Genomic DNA, 19,492 nt, shown 5'->3' on the forward strand with positions numbered 1-19,492 from the left:
TAACATAGTAAAAATATATTTTTATATACTCTGATTACCAATATATGTGACAATTTCACAGTTTGAAATGTATTCAAATAAAATCTCTTTATGTGGGCATGTGATGAAGGCAAGCATTTTCAATTATTTTGCTGGTATTTTAAAAATAACCTCCTAATTTATGTATTAAATTTAAATGTTACAGAAATTCTATTTAAAACTAATTTGATGTTAGATTATGGGTTACTGCTTTGGAATAGGAATTATGTAGTCTTCATCACCATCTATAACCATATACAGGTTAGTAAATATAGCTATTTTATAAGTTCATTTTTTTCCCTATAAACAAAATCGACCAGAGCTGTCCTGTTGACATTTTCTTGGTACATTTCTGAACCAGTGGCATACAGGCCTAGCAAACAGAGTTATTTATTCCAGTGTAAGAATTTAAATGAAGGGGAAATGTGAGGGCACACATTCCTCAAAATGCTTTTTGCTTCATTATACCAGGCTGTGACCTCATTTCTAACCCAGGTGCATTTATTTTCCAGTGCAGTCTAGCTGCAATTCTTCACATTATGGCTGCTTAGGTGTTTTTCTTGTCAGGACTGAGAAATTTTTTCCCTTTGTCTGAATTTACTTTGTGTCATGTAATGATATTCAAAAGCCAAGGGAATTTTTTTGGCATACATTTAATTCTCATGGTATTTAGAATGTCAAGGCAGTGGAAATGTCATTTCTGTGACTGGAAGATGCAAATTCATTTATTGAAACTGTGTGGTTCTAATGGGCCTTCTCACTTTACTTATACATGTCAATGGTGCCACTTTGATTATACATCTCAAAACTCTCTTCTTGAATTTCCATCCCCATTCCATTTCTGCTCTTCATATAACCTTTGCCTAAACCAAAGTACCGTCTTGACAACTACAGTCATAGGGGTGAAAGGACTCTCCAGATACCGTGTGTAGACCTGACTTCAAGACTCCAGTGTCCTAGAGACACTAAGTCACTAAGCATAGAAGAAGTAAATGAGCAAAAGCTTTTCATTTATTGTACCCAGAAGATTCTTTTGTGAGTCACTTCAGCCACCGCAGCTGACATTAGCCTTTTTAAACCAGAACTTCTCATCTATGGACAGAGCTGGCTTCGTAGATCTACTCTAGTAGTCTTGATAAAAGGCTGCAGACTTTTCCCTGACAGATGATACAGTTGAAGAAAGTTGCCTGTTCTAGATCCAGTGCCTGGCTATATGGAGTAAACTACCTAAGGATGAATGTGGCTAATTCCAATTGATGCAAATAGAACAGCCATCATTCCTGTGATACCTAATGCCACCAGAGATAGATGGGATTTCCAGGCCAGATTCCACTTTATGTCAGATCTCCACCTCAGCAGAACCCATATTACATTGAGAATGTAATTTTGTTCCTATTATCTAGACTATATTCACACTGCAGAAAATAAAGTAGAGCTTTGGGTAATGATCTAGTAAATTTGATCAGTGAAAGGAAGCTACAGTTTTCACATCAGCCATTTCCCCCTTCCCCTACCAAACCCTCCTTTTCTGGGTATGCTTGTCATTTAATCAAATCACTTAGTTAATAGTCAAACCACTGCTTCAGTTAATACATTATAAAACCAACTTGCATCATTATCTGCTTATGTGGAGAAACTACCTGAATGAAAATGCAAAGAAGTCTTGAAATGGTATCTTAGGCCATTTGGCATCCAGTGGACTGGTATACACAAAATTAAATGTGACCAGATTTCTCTTTGATGTGTCACAATTTAAGATCAATAGACTTTTCATGTTTCTAAATTCTGTCAATTAGTCCCCATCAGTGCCACTGCAAATACTTCCAAACCTCTTTAAATGGCCTATACTGGTCATTTTGAGGACAGTGTTTGACTTGAGAAAAGAAATACGCTGCTCAGTTCAGTTGGAAAACAATGGGATGTTTTATGATCGAAAATTAGTCTTTTATACAGCCAACTTGTTTTGTCCCATCTTGAAAAATTTGTGGGGACAAGACTAAAGTCTCCTGCTTCATATCCCCTCCCAGTCTTACAGCCATCACTGATGCTGTGGTTTTTATAATCTGAGTATAGTCCCTGATTCCAATCATTCAGTCCAGTGGCTATTTATTGAACTTCTGTTGTGTATGTAGAGTGGTGCTAAGGTTACTATTATGAAGCAAGAAAGAAACCCTCAAGTTGTTCACCATCCACTAGGAGAAACATACACATCCAACCTAACTATAGCAGTCTGATAATAATTGAGTAGAAAAACAGGAAATGTGGAAATAGAAAGTCTAGTCATGTGTAATTTTGGTTAGGTCAAAGGAAATGATGATCAGTATCTACTTAAGTAATATTTCATAGAACATATTTTATCATTGAGCTTTATTTTATAATTTCTATAGCCATGTGCAGCAGATATTGTATTTGAAGGTTAAATATTTAAAGTTCAGAGAGATGAAGAGATTTCTTCAAGGTCACAAAGTTAGTGGGTGGTGAAGCCAAGACTCCAGTCCAAGTAATCCATTAGTTAGAATTATAGGAAAGTTTTTGCTTACAAAATAGACAATTTTATGTTTTCAGCCTTTAACTCAGAGCTCTTTTTACTCTAGAACAGCTTTCTCATTTTAGATTTTTTATCTTTGAAATGATAGATTTGGGCTTCCTGATAGAGAGGGGCTTTTCTGGCAGACTCAAACCCACCAGTGAAGAGGAAGTGGCTGTTGAGAGTCAGAGTGAAGCAGCAGCCTGACACTCTTTAGGCCTGTCTTCCCACTTTCCTGAGTTGAGTATATGGCATATATTAGAGCAGCGGTTCTCCAAGTGTGACCCCAGGACCAGCAGTAATATCATCACCTGGGGACTTAGTAGAAATGCAAATCATACAGCCCCACCCCAGAACTACTGAATCAGAAACTTGGGACAGAGCCCAGCAATCTTGATCTTGAACAAACCCTCCAAGTAAGTGCATTGTATCCTCCAGTTTGACAAGTACTGTATTAGGCTTTAATTTGTTGACCTCTACCTGTGAGATTAATTGTATGCAGATCACATGCTATGTAACTAGAATATAGACAGACAATTGCACTTCATATTTTTAAAACTACCACCTTTGGCACTCATAACAGATTTCTGAATGGGCTAATGCTCATAGCGGGGAGATGAGGGGTAATAATTTTGATAAGAAAAAAATCCCTGAAGAATTTCATTTTAGCTGGAAAAATCTAGACAATACATGAATAATATTGCTTGGATTTAAAGAGAGAATTCAAACTTGGCTGGATAACAGGAAAAAAAGGGAAGATTGGAATGCTATATTTGTGCCAGCGCTGCTACCGTGAAAAGCTTTGAAAAATAATTAGAAAGCAACTACTGCTGGAATTCATCTCATCTTCCTTACATAATAAAAACCTTAATCTTGTGCTTATGCTTATTCCTGTCAGCCCATAATTTTAACTATTTAAGCATAAATTGCCCAAAAGGAAGATAAAATTGTGGGTTTCCAAAAGCCAGATGTTATAAATAGAAGAGATAAAAGCTGAGATAAAACGGAAATGCTCAAAATGGTTTATTTTACATGGGAAGTTTATTTTATAACTTATTTTTCCATTATTTAGGGAAGTATGCTTATACCTTAACATTCTGCTTTCTTAAATTTGAAAATTTGTTTTGAGGCATTATGTGAACAGCACATACACTGTGGAAAGGAATTATGATTTATTGTGTCTCCTAATTAAGGCCGTTAACTTTATTTCCCCTGTGAATATGCTGTAATTTTACATGCGTTATATGATGTATATTTTTCTTCAATCCAGTGTATTTATAGAATATTTCACTTTTCAGGGAAAAGTTTTGTTACATCTCACAGTAAATTTAAGTTCCTATCAATTATTGTGTGTGTGTGTGTGTGTGTGTGTGAGAGAGAGAGAGAGAGAGAGAGAGAGAGAATACATGGTCAATATATTTTTGTTTCCCACCTGGACAATTACGTTTCCTTATTGTAAATCCTTTACATCAAAACAAGTAGGTGTTAAGTTAAAGGGTTCTTAAGTTGCTAGAATAGCCACATTTTTCTTTCTTAATAATCTTTTATGTTTGAGTTAATCTACCTTAGACATGTGATCTGTTTCCACGTCTTTAAAAATACTTGTTCGTTTCTCATTAATTTGATAATACAGCTTCTGTAGTTACTTGACATTTGACAAGAAGTCTTAGAAAAGATTATTTCCTATAGGTATAAAAATAGTCTAGCCTTACAGCTAACTAAAATTTAATCACAACAAAGAAAGTGAAAATGCATGTTTGTGTCCTTGTTTTTAGGTGGATTATGTATTTACAGATAAGACTGGAACACTCACTGAAAACAGCATGGAATTCATTGAATGCTGCATTGATGGGCATAAATACAAAGGTGTAGCTCAGGAGGCTGATGGACTCTCTCAAACTGATGGACCCTTAACATATTTTGACAAAGCAGATAAGGTGGTATTTTCTGCGTTATCATTTTACCTCCAGATAACAACCTTTGTCTGCATGTGTTAACTCTGCATAGTAGAAATAAAGAATTTTCTAGTAGCATATGACAAAGTCTTTTGAATAACAATTTGTTCCTTTGACTTTCTTAAAGCTCTAAAACTTGTAAACAAGTAGAATTTACAAGTAGAGAGAATTGTGGAAAATGGCATTTGGGTAAAACTTTCACTTGTCTGTGTGATAATTTTTTTGTGCTTGTCTGAAAATATGAACTGCTCCAAGCATCTCTGTTCTAATCTTTCTAGTCCCAGGAGTGTCTGGGTATTAAATGAACCAAAGTCTCTCTGCACCTAGGCTATTGCTATTACTAGATTGTGAATTTGTTACTGAACAAATCCTTTTAGGCAATGAAAAAGGCACTGCTTTGGTACTAGGTGGCTACTGCAGTAACTTGAATGAGTAGAGCAGCTCCTAGGATATGTCAGCTGAGAGCCAGGTACTCTGTTAGGTACTAGGAGGATATATAACTCATTTGAATATTAGGAATTTATAACTTTCTGCTACTCACTTTGCTGGAGTTTGTAACATTATTTCACTTTAATATCTTATCTGTTCACTAACTAGTTACCATGTGATCCAAGTGAAACTAACATAGTCATTGTTACTGTCCAACAGAACAGAGAAGAGCTCTTTCTGCGGGCCTTGTGTTTATGTCATACTGTGGAAACAAAAACAAATGATGCTGTTGATGGATCTACAGAGTCAACTGAATTAACCTATGTCTCCTCCTCACCAGATGAAATAGCTTTAGTAAAAGGAGCTAAAAAGTAAGTGATTACATTATGCTGGGTGATTAAGTTCTAGAGATCTGTACAACTTACACCAATAGTCAATAATACAGTACTTAGCACTTGAAAATTTTTTAAGAGAATGGATCTCACATTAAGTGTTCTTACCACAAACAGAAAAAAAAGCAAGTGACACAAGGAAACTTTTTGAGAGGTATTAATTAGGTCTTTTACCTTGTTTGTAGTGATATGATCATGGTTATACCTCAGTAAAGCTTTTTTTTTTTTTAACCCTGAGATAAGTTGTGGGGAAATGCATTAATATTTTTAAAGAGTGAGGGGGGGAAAGTTATTACTTCCTGTACTTTTCTTGAAAAAAAATGAAATCAAAGGAGTGTTTTTGGTTTTTCTTTATTTTCTTCAATAACCTAATCTTGTAAATATACTTATTATTTAATAAAAAGCTACACTGCTTTACTGAAAGTTTGTGAAAAATTCTAACTTAAGACTAAAAGGAGATGGCAGTGTATTGATGTAACTTGCATTATGATTAATGCATTCCAGCCAGAACTCCGAATGTTCCTAGTATATTTTGCAAATCCTACAATAGCCACTTTTTCTATGCCACGTGTTATTTCTCAAGCGCTCCCAGCAATTTTGACACCATTTGGTAACTGACAGTCCTGTTTTACCCATGAGACCCAAGATGGTTAAGTGACTGAAAGGTCACCCAGTGTGTTTGCTACAGAATTGGAATTATGAATTGTCCCTTCCTTGGCTACAAGAATAGGGCGTTGACTTTCTCTGGTTGTCATCTGAGCCAGTAAAGGGAAATACAGTTATAGATTGAGATGAGATGAAAGAGAAAAAAAAATACAAGTAACCCCAGCATAAGAGAAAATTTATTGTTCTTTAGGGAAACATATAAAGGTCTTTTTTAATTGTTTTTGATAGGTATGGGTTCACATTTGTAGGAATTCAGAATGGCCATATGAAAGTGGAGAACCAAAAAAAACAAATAGAAGAGTAAGTATGTGTGTTTCATGTCTGTCACTTCTTAACCCCACAGTCAAACCTTAGATGGATTTAGGAAGGACAGCAAAGGAAAGTGGCTAAGTCTGCAGATATAGAACTTTGCTTTCCCAGTTCAGAGTTTTATGTAAATGTAGTTGGAGTAGAAGAAGACATTTTTCGCAGAATGGCAAAAACTAGGATTTTTTTTTCTTTTTTTATTTCTTTAACATTTATCATTTTAAAAAAATTTTTAGACAATATTTGCTTCCCCCCACTCCCTCAGATTGAGTCCCCATAGAATCTCTTTCCCCAAGGCACCCGTGCACCATCACCACAGTCCCCTGTGCCCTCCCTCCCTCCCTCCGACCGCTCTTCCTCCTATTCCCCTGCAGGATGTCTCTGATTTATTATTGTCTGTTTTTGCTTTGTTGTGTTTTGTACTGTTAATTATTTTTTTTTACACTGATGTCTCTTTTGGTTCCCCTATATTCCTGTTATAAGTGAAACCATCCGATATTTTTCTTTTTCCTTCTGGCTTATTTCACTGAGCATAATTCCTTCTAGCTCCATCCATGTTGCTGCAAATGGCATGAGTTTATCTTTTTTGACTGCTGAATAATATTCTATTGTGTATCTATACCACATCTTCTTGATCCATTCATCTATTTTTGGGCATTTGGGTTGAGAAACTAGGATTTAATGTGGAAATAATTTTGATTTGGTTCATATGTGAGTCCAGTAGCCTGAGTGATAGTATCTATCAACTTTCTAAAATTCAGATGCCATTTTAGGTCTCCAACACTTACTACAAGAACAGTCAGTGAACATGCATGAAACTGATTGTCCAAATCCCAAATGGTCACTCAGGGATCACCATTCCAAGCAGCTTTGGTGTCAGAAACTTTGTCTTATTATGGATACTCAGGTGTAAGCCTCAGGACAAGTGCTCTGGTGCAGCAGTGTCTCCAACGTTTCCTTTCTTTTGCTACAGAGACCCCAATGAATAAAGCCACCTTGATTTACTAGCAGATTTTAATTAGACTTCTGGTTAATTTGAATTCCTCCATCTGAACTCGAAATGTAATTATCTAACTTCCATTCTGGCCCCTAGTTCCTCATGAGACCCATTTCAGAAATCTGTAACACTTGTAAAGGTGACACTTGGGGGATGTGCTCTCTTGAGGAGCAATGCTCAGAAGCCAGAGCAGGGCTCTTTGGCCTGACTCCCAGGAGCCAAGTCAGGCCAGTTCACAACAGTCCCCATATGGGCAACACCAAATGAGATGCTACATGTAGATGTTTCATGTGTACATAAACACGTACATGTACACCAAAACCAATGGCCTGCTCATTCCCATCAAAAACTATGTAGTCAATATGTTTTATGTCAAATACATGTGCCCAAGTTGTTTTTCAAGGACATATTCCCTCACAGTTTTTCTAATAACTTCTGTTATGCTTTCATCTGATTAATAGCTCAACCATCCACACATAAATCTGTTGTGTATTTCTACTATTTAAACCCTTCAGTGGATTCCTATTGCTCTTAAGATAAAAACCACGTGTCTGAAGTGGCCCACACTGTTCTCAGTTCTTAGCCCCTGCTGTCTCTCTTGCTGTTCTCCTGCTGACTAGATGTCAAGCCTTAGTAAACTACTAGAAGACCTCCCATAGGCCATGTGCTCTCATGGTACTGTGCCTTTGCATGTGCTTTTCCCTCGGTTTGGAATGCTTTGGTCCCCTTTCTTTATCATATCACTCTTGTAGCACTTAGTTCAGGCTTGACCTCTTCCAGGAAGCCTGCTTCCAGGCGTCTTTCTTTCGTGCCCTGACATCTGTCTCCCCTGTAAGTTTCTTTACTACAGCACTTGGCAGACTTGAGGGTTGTAGTTGCATTATCCTCTGCCTGCCTTACAGTGAACTCCCTGAAGGAATGGACTTGGGCAGGTTTGTGTCTGTTGATCAGCATCTGGTATTCTGCCTGAAACATAGTAGGCACTCAGTAGATGATTAAACTGACAGTGGGACTTTCCTGGACACTCCCGAGATACTGCTTGGTTGGACAGTTCTTCGTTCCCCATTTCTTATGCAGTCACTCTTTCAATCATCTTGAGTAACATAATGAGAGGATATAGATACCCTTTAACCAACACTTTTGTCCTCTGACAGCTTGTTTTATTGTGCAGAGAAATTCCAACAACCAGCAAGACCCTTAACCAAAGAGGAGTGTTCTGTTCATTTAAGATGTTTCAATATATTAAGATGTTTCTGTTGAGTTTTATTTTCCCAGGGTAACTTAGGTATTTTACTTTTCTCATTTTTCTTCTCATAAAGATACGAACTTCTTCACACATTAAACTTCGATTCTGTCCGTCGCCGTATGAGTGTAATTGTGAAGAATCAAGAAGGTACGCACTTTTCTGTTCGTAGATTTGTATGTTGGCCAACTATTTCAAGAAAGAAAAACATTTCATGAAGTAGTGGATGATTACCTAAAGTCATGCACAGCAGTAGCTTTTTGTCTGTGCCTTCCTGTATAAAGTGCATATGTTCAGTTTGCAAATGGTGAGTGACAGCACCCCTGGTAGGCCAGTAGACACATGTTCTTGGAAACCGGAATCTACTCCTCACTCCTGGATTTCCAAATAGGAATTGAAGGGGGACATTTTTATAGTTCCGGATACTGACCAGTCCCCCAGTTATCAACAATGTCTACATGCAGCAGCCCATTACATTTGAGTGGTTTAAGATTACTAGCAGTAGAATCCTTGAGTGTAGAAAGTGAGTAATCTCTCTCTGACCTTCCTGATGCCTCTGCTGCTTCGCACTTCTGGGGCCCAGGGGAGAAGAAGATGACTAAGGTCAGACTGCTGGGAAATAGCATTGCAGTTTTACTCTGGCTTTCCGAACTCTTTGTTTGACAATCCAAGAAAGCACGCCCTTTTTGGGGGTGTTTTGTTTTCAGGGTCACATGGATCTCACATGACCTTGGGAACAGCCATGGTGGAGGGCATGCCTTTTGCCCAGATTCAGCAAAACCCATGAGAAACACTCCTGCTTCATTTGTGGACTCAGTGGCAGGGTGAGGGGGTGTCCAGGTGGTTTTACAGGATATCTTTGATTTCCCATATTTTTAGTATTAAATATTTTTCAGTTTCCTTAATGTGAGAATGGGATGGTTAGCAGAGACCCTTGAAAGAACAGGTCCCACTTAATTCTTACTCTGTGGTATGATAACGGAGTTATGAAGTTGATTTCATCATATGATTGAAAGTTGTTTTATGGCTTTTAAGCATACTTTTGATGTGTGAGAGAAAATGACAAAAACACTTAGCATTTGAAATACTTGCTGTTCTTATGTAGGTACAAGTGTATCTGCATTCTGCAAATGGTGTGATGTCTCAGGGAGGAGGTCTACCTAGGACCCTGTCCTCAGAACTATACTTTTTTTAAACTTGTTGAGCTCACTTTTTTGCCTTATAAGAATGAAATGTCTTTCTTACTGTTCATGTTGACTGATAGAAAGCTGCTAGTATTTTACAAAAGCTATCCTCATGTTTTCAGTAGAGACTGACTTGTGTAGTTTATGCAAAGTGATTTTATCTTGTTTGAGCTAGAGCTTGGTCTTTAACATCTGTGGATGCCACGTGAGCACTTTAGGCCATAGTTGGTAACATTTGCAAAGAAAATTCAGATGCAGCTCTGGAACACAGGCACAGTCTTCCATGGAAGTATATTTGAACAGAGGTGCATGTTGTCAACTCTGGGTTATTAGTTGTGTCCATAGTACTTTTAGGAGGTGATGAATGTCCTCACAGAGTACAGGTCAGGATGTCTCCTGGCACGGCAGGTTCAGATACATATCAGCTAGGAGAGGGAGAGGTCACCTTAATAGTTAGTCCATTGTTAGAATCCCACTACTGGTCTGAAAATTCTAAGACGAGGACTTTTGCTTTTTATTTTAGGAGACATACTTCTCTTTTGTAAAGGAGCAGACTCAGCAGTTTTCCCCAGGGTGCAAAATCATGAAATTGAGTTAACTAAAGCCCATGTGGAACGCAATGCAATGGTGAGTCTACACCCCTCCCCCCAATAAGCAGAAAGAGGAATGCTGGGGATGACCATTTTATGAGATTGTTGTTTCGATGAATTTTAGCTTATTTTTATAGTCTAATTTTGTGTTTGGTAATATTTTCTTTGCTTTAATATAAAACTGAAGCAAGTTTTTATTCATAATTTACAGCTTTAAAGACTTTTCTTCAAAACTCTTTGTTTTATGTTCTGCTTTTTTTTTTTTTACTCCAAGAACTATTATTTTATTACTCAGAACTTAATTGAATGTTATCTTGAGGTGCTGGTTTTTTTGTTTTTTGTTTTTTTTTTAAGTATAGCTGTGTCAGGAATTCTCTTTTGTACTTAGGAGTAAAGCAAGAACATTTAAGAAACTATGGTTTTCTTCAAATTGTGATGTGGATAATTAGGTATCCCTTGCTTTGCTTCTAGGATGGATACCGGACACTTTGTGTAGCCTTCAAAGAAATTGCTCCAGATGATTATGAAAGAATTAACAGACAGCTCATAGAGGCAAAAATGGCCTTACAAGACAGAGAAGAAAAAATGGAAAAGGTTTTTGATGATATTGAGACAAACATGAATTTAATTGGCGCCACTGCAGTGGAAGACAAGTAACTAGAAAATGACACTCTTGTTATTTTAATGACCAATCATTAGAGTGGTATCTGTCTAGATTTGTAATTTATTCTCAAGATATAAAATCTTCGATCTAGCTTTACTGTCTGTAACCCCAGATTGTGAACTGTTTGTGGGAATGATTTTTAAGTAAATATTTGTGACTTTGAAGAATGAATCTGTCATCTCTAATGCCTTTTGAATATTTACTAAGTCATCCATTTATTTATGCACAATTTATGAAATAGTGTATGTATAGGGAGCTTTATGCTATCGAGGCATCATTTGAGTTGGTATCTGGAAGAATAGATAACATTTTGACAGAAGAACAGAAAGAAAATTCAAGATAGAGCAAACAACATGAGAGCTTAGTCTAACCTGGTATAACAGAATAGAACATGTTTTTACATACTTTGAAATAATTATTTTAACTGGATGGGCACAATCTGCCTGAAACAGCAAGTTTTAGACTTAATATTTTAGAAATTTTTTAGAAATTATAGATGCAAATTATGTCTTCACCAAACAAAAAGTTACACATTCAGCCACATTGGAAGGTATTTTGAAATTCTAATGGAATTAATTTAGTCTTAATTTCATGTTATTCTCTGACCAAAAGGAACTCAAAGATAACCTTTCCTTTCAGAGTGTGCTTAAATTCTCTTTCAGGATATTTAGCTTTCTTGTTCTTAAAGCACCTATGTGATGGGGATTTGCTAACTTCCCTCAATATTTGACCATTTCAGTTTCAACCATGTTAAGTAGCTATATGGTGAGATAGAAAATGTAATGAAATATGCTAAAGTGATGGTGAATTGGTGAATAAAAGAATGTTTGGTGAGCCTCTGAACATTTTAACTAAGAGTAATGATTTTCAGTCCTGCCACTGAGTGCCAATTATTTCAAGAAATGTCATGAACTTTTCCAAACCTCGTTGTTTAAAATTTAATAAGTAAAATTGTGCCAGAGGTAACACTCTCAGAAAGACTGGAGGCTATATAAGAAAACCAACTGTGATAACCTGTCAGGACTCCAGAATTGTGAATTATAAAAACACTCTAACAGTCCTTCTTGCAGAATCTCTGTCAGGAATTTTCAAGAATAGCAGTTTCCTTTGTGTTCCCAGGCTACAAGATCAAGCAGCTGAGACCATCGAAGCTCTGCATGCTGCAGGTCTGAAAGTCTGGGTGCTTACTGGTGACAAGATGGAGACAGCCAAATCCACCTGCTATGCCTGCCGCCTTTTCCAAACCAGCACCGAACTCTTGGAACTGACCACAAAAACCATTGAAGAAAGTGAAAGGAAAGAAGATCGATTACATGAATTATTGATAGAATATCGTAAGAAGTTGCTGCATGAATTTCCTAAAAGTACTAGAAACCTTAAAAAGTAAGAAAGTGCATCAGTTTCTTATATTTAGACATTGGTGTAGATGTAAATCACAACTGCTTACTCAGAAAGCTCCATTTTCCAGAATTTATCACTCTTTGCAGGTGTTTTATCCTTGTAAGTTAAAATCTTCCCCGAGGACTTGGTTAATGGCCCATTTGAGATTATTTGGCACTTTCTACCTCTCATTCAATTTAAAAGAAACCCTGCACTTCTCAAGATTTTAGAAAAGTAGTTCAGTTTCAAAATGTTCAGGATGTGGGTATTTAGCATTGATATTCTGGCCTGGTCAAATGTTAAAAAAATATTTCTTTTCATAGTCTCTTAAGTGTTTAAAAAGAAAAAGAAAAACCAGTTCCTATAACAGTTTCCTTGCATTTTGAGGTCCTGGATCCATTTTCTATGGGGATTTTCATGCCCTTGAATCCCAAAGGGAACCAAGTACTTGTTACCATGGCTACGTCAACTTTTGCTTTCAAAATCTAGCTGCTTAGGAAGAACTTGTGGAGCCTAAGAATCTCAAGGAAAGGCAATGATCCACAATAGTTCACTACCTAAAGATGTTTGTCTATATACCATTGGCCAAATCATCGCCATATCTAAGCCAATTACTGGAATTTTTCTTGGCCAAAACAAATCAATTTCCTTTTCTGGAATGCCACCAAATATGCCCACACTAAATTCAAAGACCCTAGATAATACTCTTTTTCATTTTTTTTTTTTTTGCATTTATCATCCAACGACATTGTTAAGTACTCTATATAACTATTCTCATTTAATCTTCAATGACAACCCAGTAAGACAATCCTATTGTCTTCACTTTACAGATAGGAAAATTAAGACTCAGAGAGATGAAATGACTTGTTTGAGATCACACAACTAATGGGTGGTGCAACTCTATCCAATTCCAGAACCCATGCTTTTAACAACTTTGCTAAATCTCTCTCCTCATCTCTAGTGTTTAAACAAGTTTAAAAATGAATAGCCCACATTCATAAGGCTCTGGCCAACTCCAAAACAGCTGTTGTTCTTCTGGTACTTGGGCTTCAGTTAAAGTAAACAGATTTTTATTAATTGCTTATGATAAATGTTTCCTTTCTTTTCACCAAATGGTACTTATAAAGGCACTCCCAAATTACATGCCTTTCACTTGCTCATTTGTCTTAATCTGCTCAGGCCACCATAACAAAATGCCACAGACTGGTGACTTAAACCATAGAAATGTTTTTCTCACTTTTCTGAGGCCAGAAGTCTAGGATTCAAATGCCAGCATGCGTTCTGTTGAAGGACCTCTCCCTGGCTTGTAGATGGCTGCCTTCTCACTGAGTTCTCAGAGTAAGCTCTGGTATCTTTTCTGTCCTTAATAAGGACAATAATCCCATCAATAAGGGGCTCCACCCTCCTGTCCTCATCTAAACTTAATTCTCTGCTACAGGCTCCTACTCCAAATACATCACATTGAGAGCCGGGACTTCACTATACAACTTTTGAGGGAACACGGTTCATTCCATAGCAGCATTTAGCAGCTCTTGAGCATTTAGGTAAAAGCCACAGATTATAGAAAACTCAGATCATCCTCTTCTTAGCTTATCTGTTTGGAGCTGAGTATGGTCTTTCCCTGAGTTATACAGACCTCAGGCCCAGAATCACCTTTGCCAACTTCTGCTCCTTTGTCCCTTCCACTTCAAACTAGCCTCCGAGCTTTTGTCCACATTTCCGTGCCCCACATCAGATTTGTAGCAACCCACGCCTCAAATACCTTAAGACCCTCTGCCAAACCGACTGCTCCTGAAGTATAAAGTACTGCCCATATCCGAGCCCTGCTCAGAAACTTTCTGTGGTTCTTCATTCCCAGCAGAATCAGGTTGCACCATGTAACATTTTGATCTTGCTTTCCCTGGTGCACCACAACATACATTCTTTCCCTCACCTCTCTCTGACCTGTCTTTCAAGTTCCATTTCAGATACCATCTCACAAATAATCCTCTGGTAAAGTTTTCCTATGTGCATGTATTGTCCCAATCACTTGGCATTAGCCATCTTATTTGGTTTGGTATATTCTCTCATATATGCTATCACTCCAAGGAGATGTTCTAGTCTCCAAGGAAAGATTAGTTAATAATTCTTTCCATTCTTCTATCCGGTCTACTTGTAGTTGATTTTTACAAATACTACCTGGTTGATTATTGAGCCACTCTTTTCTACACATTAAATCAACTCTGAGTAGGGGAGCAAAAAAGGTACACACATGATTGATAGATCTCTAATTACTGACTAAACCATGCTGAAAATTATGATACAAAATATGGGTAAGTACAAAATACTATAATGGTGTTAGCAGTATACACTAAAGAAATATAGAATAATAAAGGACTGAGGTGCATTGGATTCTTGGTATTTGAAATTTGCTCCATAGACAGCTGGTCTGTTATCACTAGAAACTTATTAGAAATGCAAAACTTCAGGTCCAACCCCAAACCTACTGAACCGGAATCTGTTCTTTAGTAAGATCCCCAGGAATGTTAACAAGATTTCTTTAAGCATTGAATTTTGAGAAGCATAAAATTAGACAAATGAATTATGAGATCCAGCTGTGTCTAGTACTTCCACTACTGGTGGTTCTCAAATGGCACCCAAGGTTCCAAAAATCAAATAATCACTGTTTTTTCCCTTAATTGCAAAGAAAAAGAAATGTTAATGGGTAGAATTTTCTCAGGTATAAGTTTTTCTCTGTATGTTCTCCTTAAATACTTAGCTCCTGTTACACTTGTCTTCTCAAGCACCTAATACCTCTTAGTCTTGACTATGCCTAAAAACCACCTCCCAGCCTTTAACTCTATCCCTTCCCTGTCTATATCTATAACCAAGCCTGCCCCAAAAATACTCTGTCAGGCTTTAGGCACAGGCACTTCTTATAAGTTGCTCAGATGATTCTAATGGTAAGTCTAGGCTTGAGAAGCACTAACCTCTTATAAAAATGACACTTATATAATGAACATATATCAGTATTACAAGGTTTCCTTTAATGAACACCATGTTTTTTGGGTACTGCATCTTATTTGAGAAGTCAGGTATATTGATGGGTTTTGTCACTTGGGCAGAGAGATTAGGGAAAGGCCTTCTCTGATTTGTGTGCCCTAAAACCATTTTGTCTTTTCCCTGTGTTGTTAAGAAGTTTGCAGACAGATGATTTGTCTTCGTATGAGAGTTTGACCTGTTACTTCCAAAATTCATGCTGAGTTTCTTATACAGAAACCGGTTGTGATGGTTAGAACTTACTGCCATCTGTACAGGCAGCTGGAGTTGCAAAGATGTGTGTCTCTTTTGTGTCACTGAGAAAGTTACTTCTTTCGTATTTATAGGTTTAAGAACCAGTTGGATGATGACTCTTACCTGGAACTGTCCTCTCTATGGTTAAAAAAAATCAGGTTCCTAAACAGAAATGTATAATAGATTTAAATACAGCGTTGTTTTTCTTTTTCAGAGCATGGACAGAACACCAAGAATATGGATTAATCATTGATGGCTCCACATTGTCACTCATATTAAATTCTAGTCAAGACTCCAGTTCTAACAATTACAAAAACATTTTTCTACAAATTTGTATGAAGTGTACTGCAGTACTCTGCTGTCGGATGGCACCATTGCAGAAAGCCCAGGTAACTTGACATTAGTTAATATTCCATTCCAGGTACTTCTATACACGTGCAAATAGTCGTTTTAGTTTTCATTTGTGTATTCTTCAGAGAGCCATTATTCCCTTGTTACATATTCCCTGGCTGCTGCTTCTTTATGGTAAAACACAATTTGAATTAAATCTTTACCAAGGGAGATGCCATGATCATAAATTAAGCCTTGTTCTTCCCTCAAGCTTGCTGTCCAGTCACTCGCCTTCTAAACTTCTGTAATGAGTGCTTGTTGCCTGCTGCCTCCACCCCACTGCTCCTGGCTCTCCTATTACAGGAGTCCCACACATTTTTCTTCTCGTTACCCCTGGTTGTATTGCCTCGGGGAGAGCAGTGACCTCCCTGCTGAATCCCTCAGGCTATCTTCCATTCTCCTCATTTCTCTACTACAATTGACACTATCAATTATATCCTCTTTAAAATTCTCCTTCCTTGGTTTCTGTGATGGTGCATGGTCCTTGGAAACCTAAGTACCTTTTTGTTTTGTTTCATTCTCTATCTCTTCCCTAACTATCAGCTTGCTCTGGAGCTAAGTCTTCCCTCTGATTTTCACTTATAGACTATCTTTGGATAACTGCATCCTTTTCTGTGACTCCAGATGATACAGATCTGGTCCTGACTTTTCCTTGATGTTAAGTGTCATATTTTTAGCTGCGTGCTTGATAGCGCCATATGAATTCCCCACTGTCACAATAAATTCCAGTGTCCAAGACAGATCTTACAGTTTTCTCCCTCAGGTCAGTTTGTTTTATCCCGTCTCTTTATTATTTCTGTTACCAATACTGTTTTTCTTTTGTTCCCTAAGTCTGCAAACTACCTTTGACCCCTTTTTTCGCTCTCATTCCACATATAGTCACCATAGTCACCATGTCCTGTTGATTCTACCTTTTGTCATAGCTCCCATTTTATGCCATACTTTTAAACCTTTTACCTCCAGCTTAATCCAAGCCCTGTGGCTTTATACACAGACGTTGATTTAGTCTCCTTACTAGGCTCCTTGCTTTCACGCTTTTTCCTTCACTCTCTTTCCCCATACTCCCAAATTAATCTCATTAGAACACTAGTTTTCCCATCGTATATTCTTGTTTAGACTCTTCTCGTAGTTTCTACATCCTTAAGATGAAGCGCAGATGACTCAGCATGCTGCTTGGGGCTCACCCCGTTGGCCCGTATTGTATCTTCTGGATATTTTGTGCCCACCATCACTCCCATATGCAGCTTTCCACTCCAGTTGGTTGTTCCCTCTTTTTGTCCCTTCCACATGCCATACTCAGGTCAACTTCCCAAACGTTCCTCATATAGTTTCCCATCTGGAATTCTCTGAATTCCCCCTCACCTAACAAAAGTTTTATTCATAATAAAACCCAGCTCAAGGGCCACTTCCCATATCCTGTCTTCCTGCTCCTTCAGCCTACAGCCATCAGCTTCACCTTGACTCCTTGTTCTCATTAGGTACAGTGAATCTTATAGAGTCTCAGTTACACATTACTTTTTTACTTCTCTGTGTTCTGTATTCTTTCATATGTGTTTGTCTTGTTCCTCATATTTTTCAGCTGCTTGCTTGAGACCAAGGAAATGGTTGTGTCTTTGACTACTCTTACACCCACACGCTGCCATACACATGCATGCACACAGAACTACATTGCCCATCCTAATTTAGGGCAATGCCTCCTTGCTGTCAGTCCCCACTACAAGCAGGTTCACTACTTTTTATCAACCTTCAAATGCTTGGTTAACCCCAAATAGAGAAGCAGATCCATAAAAATCTGTCACCTTAGTCAGAGGCAGTATCTCCGTTCCCTTGCCCCTACCCCTCACATTCATTGTCCGTTGCTCAAGTTGGTATCTGAATTCCAAACCCCATTGTGCTAATCCCACTAGAATATGAAATGCCCACCCTCCCACACCAAGGTTCAGTCCTCAGTTTTATTTCTCACTATAATCACACTTCTTCCAGAATAACCTTCTTGGTTATCATGTCCCTATACAGGTGATGTTCAAGTCACATCTCCAATTCAAATCATTTGGGTTCTGCTTTACTTCTTTGTATGTGTCATTATCATCCCAACTCAGCCTTCTGAGAAGCCCGGCCATCATCTTCCTTCTCTTTTTCTATGTTTATTACTGAACTCATTATACTTACAGGTTTCTAGATTCAAACCATTGAAGTCTGTTGACTTTCCCCATGATTTACCCTTCCATGTGGACTCAGTCACCAAATTGTCTGTTTTCTAGTACCTTATTTTTTCTACTTAACTGCTTTCCTTTCATTCCTTTTCAGGCCTAGACTTTAACAACTCACTGAAATCTACTTACAACTAACCACCTAACTCCACTCCTTGTCTATAGTCTTGTTTTTTCTTTCGTTTCCTCCTGCACCCTACTGCCACTTCCATTAGTTTCTGTTGATCTGGCCTATCCATGTTCTCTACGTGAAAATTCCTTTATTTGGTCGAGCAACACCTATTTTCTGAGCGTGTACTTAACTGCTGTTTGCCTTGGAATTTGTCGTTCCCTTTCTCTAGAATACTCCTCCAACCTCCTTTTCCCTAACCATGCAGATCTTGCCAGTCTTTCATGATTTAGATCAAATCACTCTTTCTTCTATAAAATCATTCCTGATTGCTCTGGCATATAAATCCTCTCCATGGACTTTCTTAGGTGGACAAGTTAGATGACAATGGTACATATTCCCTTGCACAGATATTGCATATTTTTATCCTCTTAGTCTAATTACCTAATACTCTTGTATTCACATGTGATCTCTACTACCATGTTATCTGCTCCTTAAGGTGTGTCACCAACTCATATATGTGTGTGTGTGTGTGTGTGTGTGTATGTATACATACATATTTCTTTTTTATCTTTGCACATTGTATTGCATGCAGTTATATTGCCCAATCAATGGTTCCTGGTGAATTGATTTCTTTTCAGGATGTTATTCTGGCAGTTGAAGAGATGTTCTTAATCCAGGTGACCTGGGGCTCAGTATAAAGCTCCATGTTTATCTATCTAAATTTTTCGTGGTTTTTCCATTCTATGACCATATATCCTTTTATCTTTCCACAAGGACAAGTTTTAGTTTTTTTAAGTTATATTTTCATGCAGAAGCTGTTACCCCTGTTCATTTTATTGCCTCCCCCAGACTCCCTGACTGCAGTTTTACTTCCTTGAGGTGTGAATCATGACTGCACATGGTGTAATGGGGCAATTAGATGAACAATAGTGTGGTCCATACAAAAATTTACTGTGGATTCTTTAGTTTTATCATTGACTCTTCCACTTAGATTATTTCTGATGGTTTTATAAAGTTTTCAAACAGAACCAAGTTGAGGAGAGGGATTGGGATAAAGCTGGCATTCATGATGACGTTATTTTTCTGTTAAATGGAATTGCATGTGGGGTTTCATATGCTATTTAATACAACTAAAATCTGACCGAATTTTGTTCAA

At 37.6% G+C, this 19,492-nt stretch overlaps 1 protein-coding gene across 5 annotated transcripts in view; it reads left to right on the forward strand.

The window, feature by feature from the left end:
• The window catches only part of ATP11C (ATPase phospholipid transporting 11C), a 157,568-nt gene that overhangs the window by 102,382 nt on the left and 35,694 nt on the right, over window positions 1-19,492 (forward strand). For all 5 annotated transcript variants that reach the window (XM_054695530.1, XM_054695531.1, XM_037511867.2 and 2 more), the window contains 8 exons: window positions 4,321-4,482; window positions 5,149-5,300; window positions 6,216-6,287; window positions 8,610-8,683; window positions 10,241-10,344; window positions 10,779-10,960; window positions 12,091-12,354; window positions 15,839-16,013. In XM_054695530.1, coding sequence (XP_054551505.1) covers window positions 4,321-4,482; window positions 5,149-5,300; window positions 6,216-6,287; window positions 8,610-8,683; window positions 10,241-10,344; window positions 10,779-10,960; window positions 12,091-12,354; window positions 15,839-16,013 — 1,185 coding nt within the window. The remainder of the gene's footprint in view (window positions 1-4,320; window positions 4,483-5,148; window positions 5,301-6,215; window positions 6,288-8,609; window positions 8,684-10,240; window positions 10,345-10,778; window positions 10,961-12,090; window positions 12,355-15,838; window positions 16,014-19,492) is intronic.

This window comes from Talpa occidentalis, unplaced genomic scaffold (assembly GCF_014898055.3).
Source record: "Talpa occidentalis isolate TD23 unplaced genomic scaffold, MPIMG_talOcc4v2.1 talOcc4.15, whole genome shotgun sequence".
Classification (NCBI taxonomy): domain Eukaryota; kingdom Metazoa; phylum Chordata; class Mammalia; order Eulipotyphla; family Talpidae; genus Talpa; species Talpa occidentalis.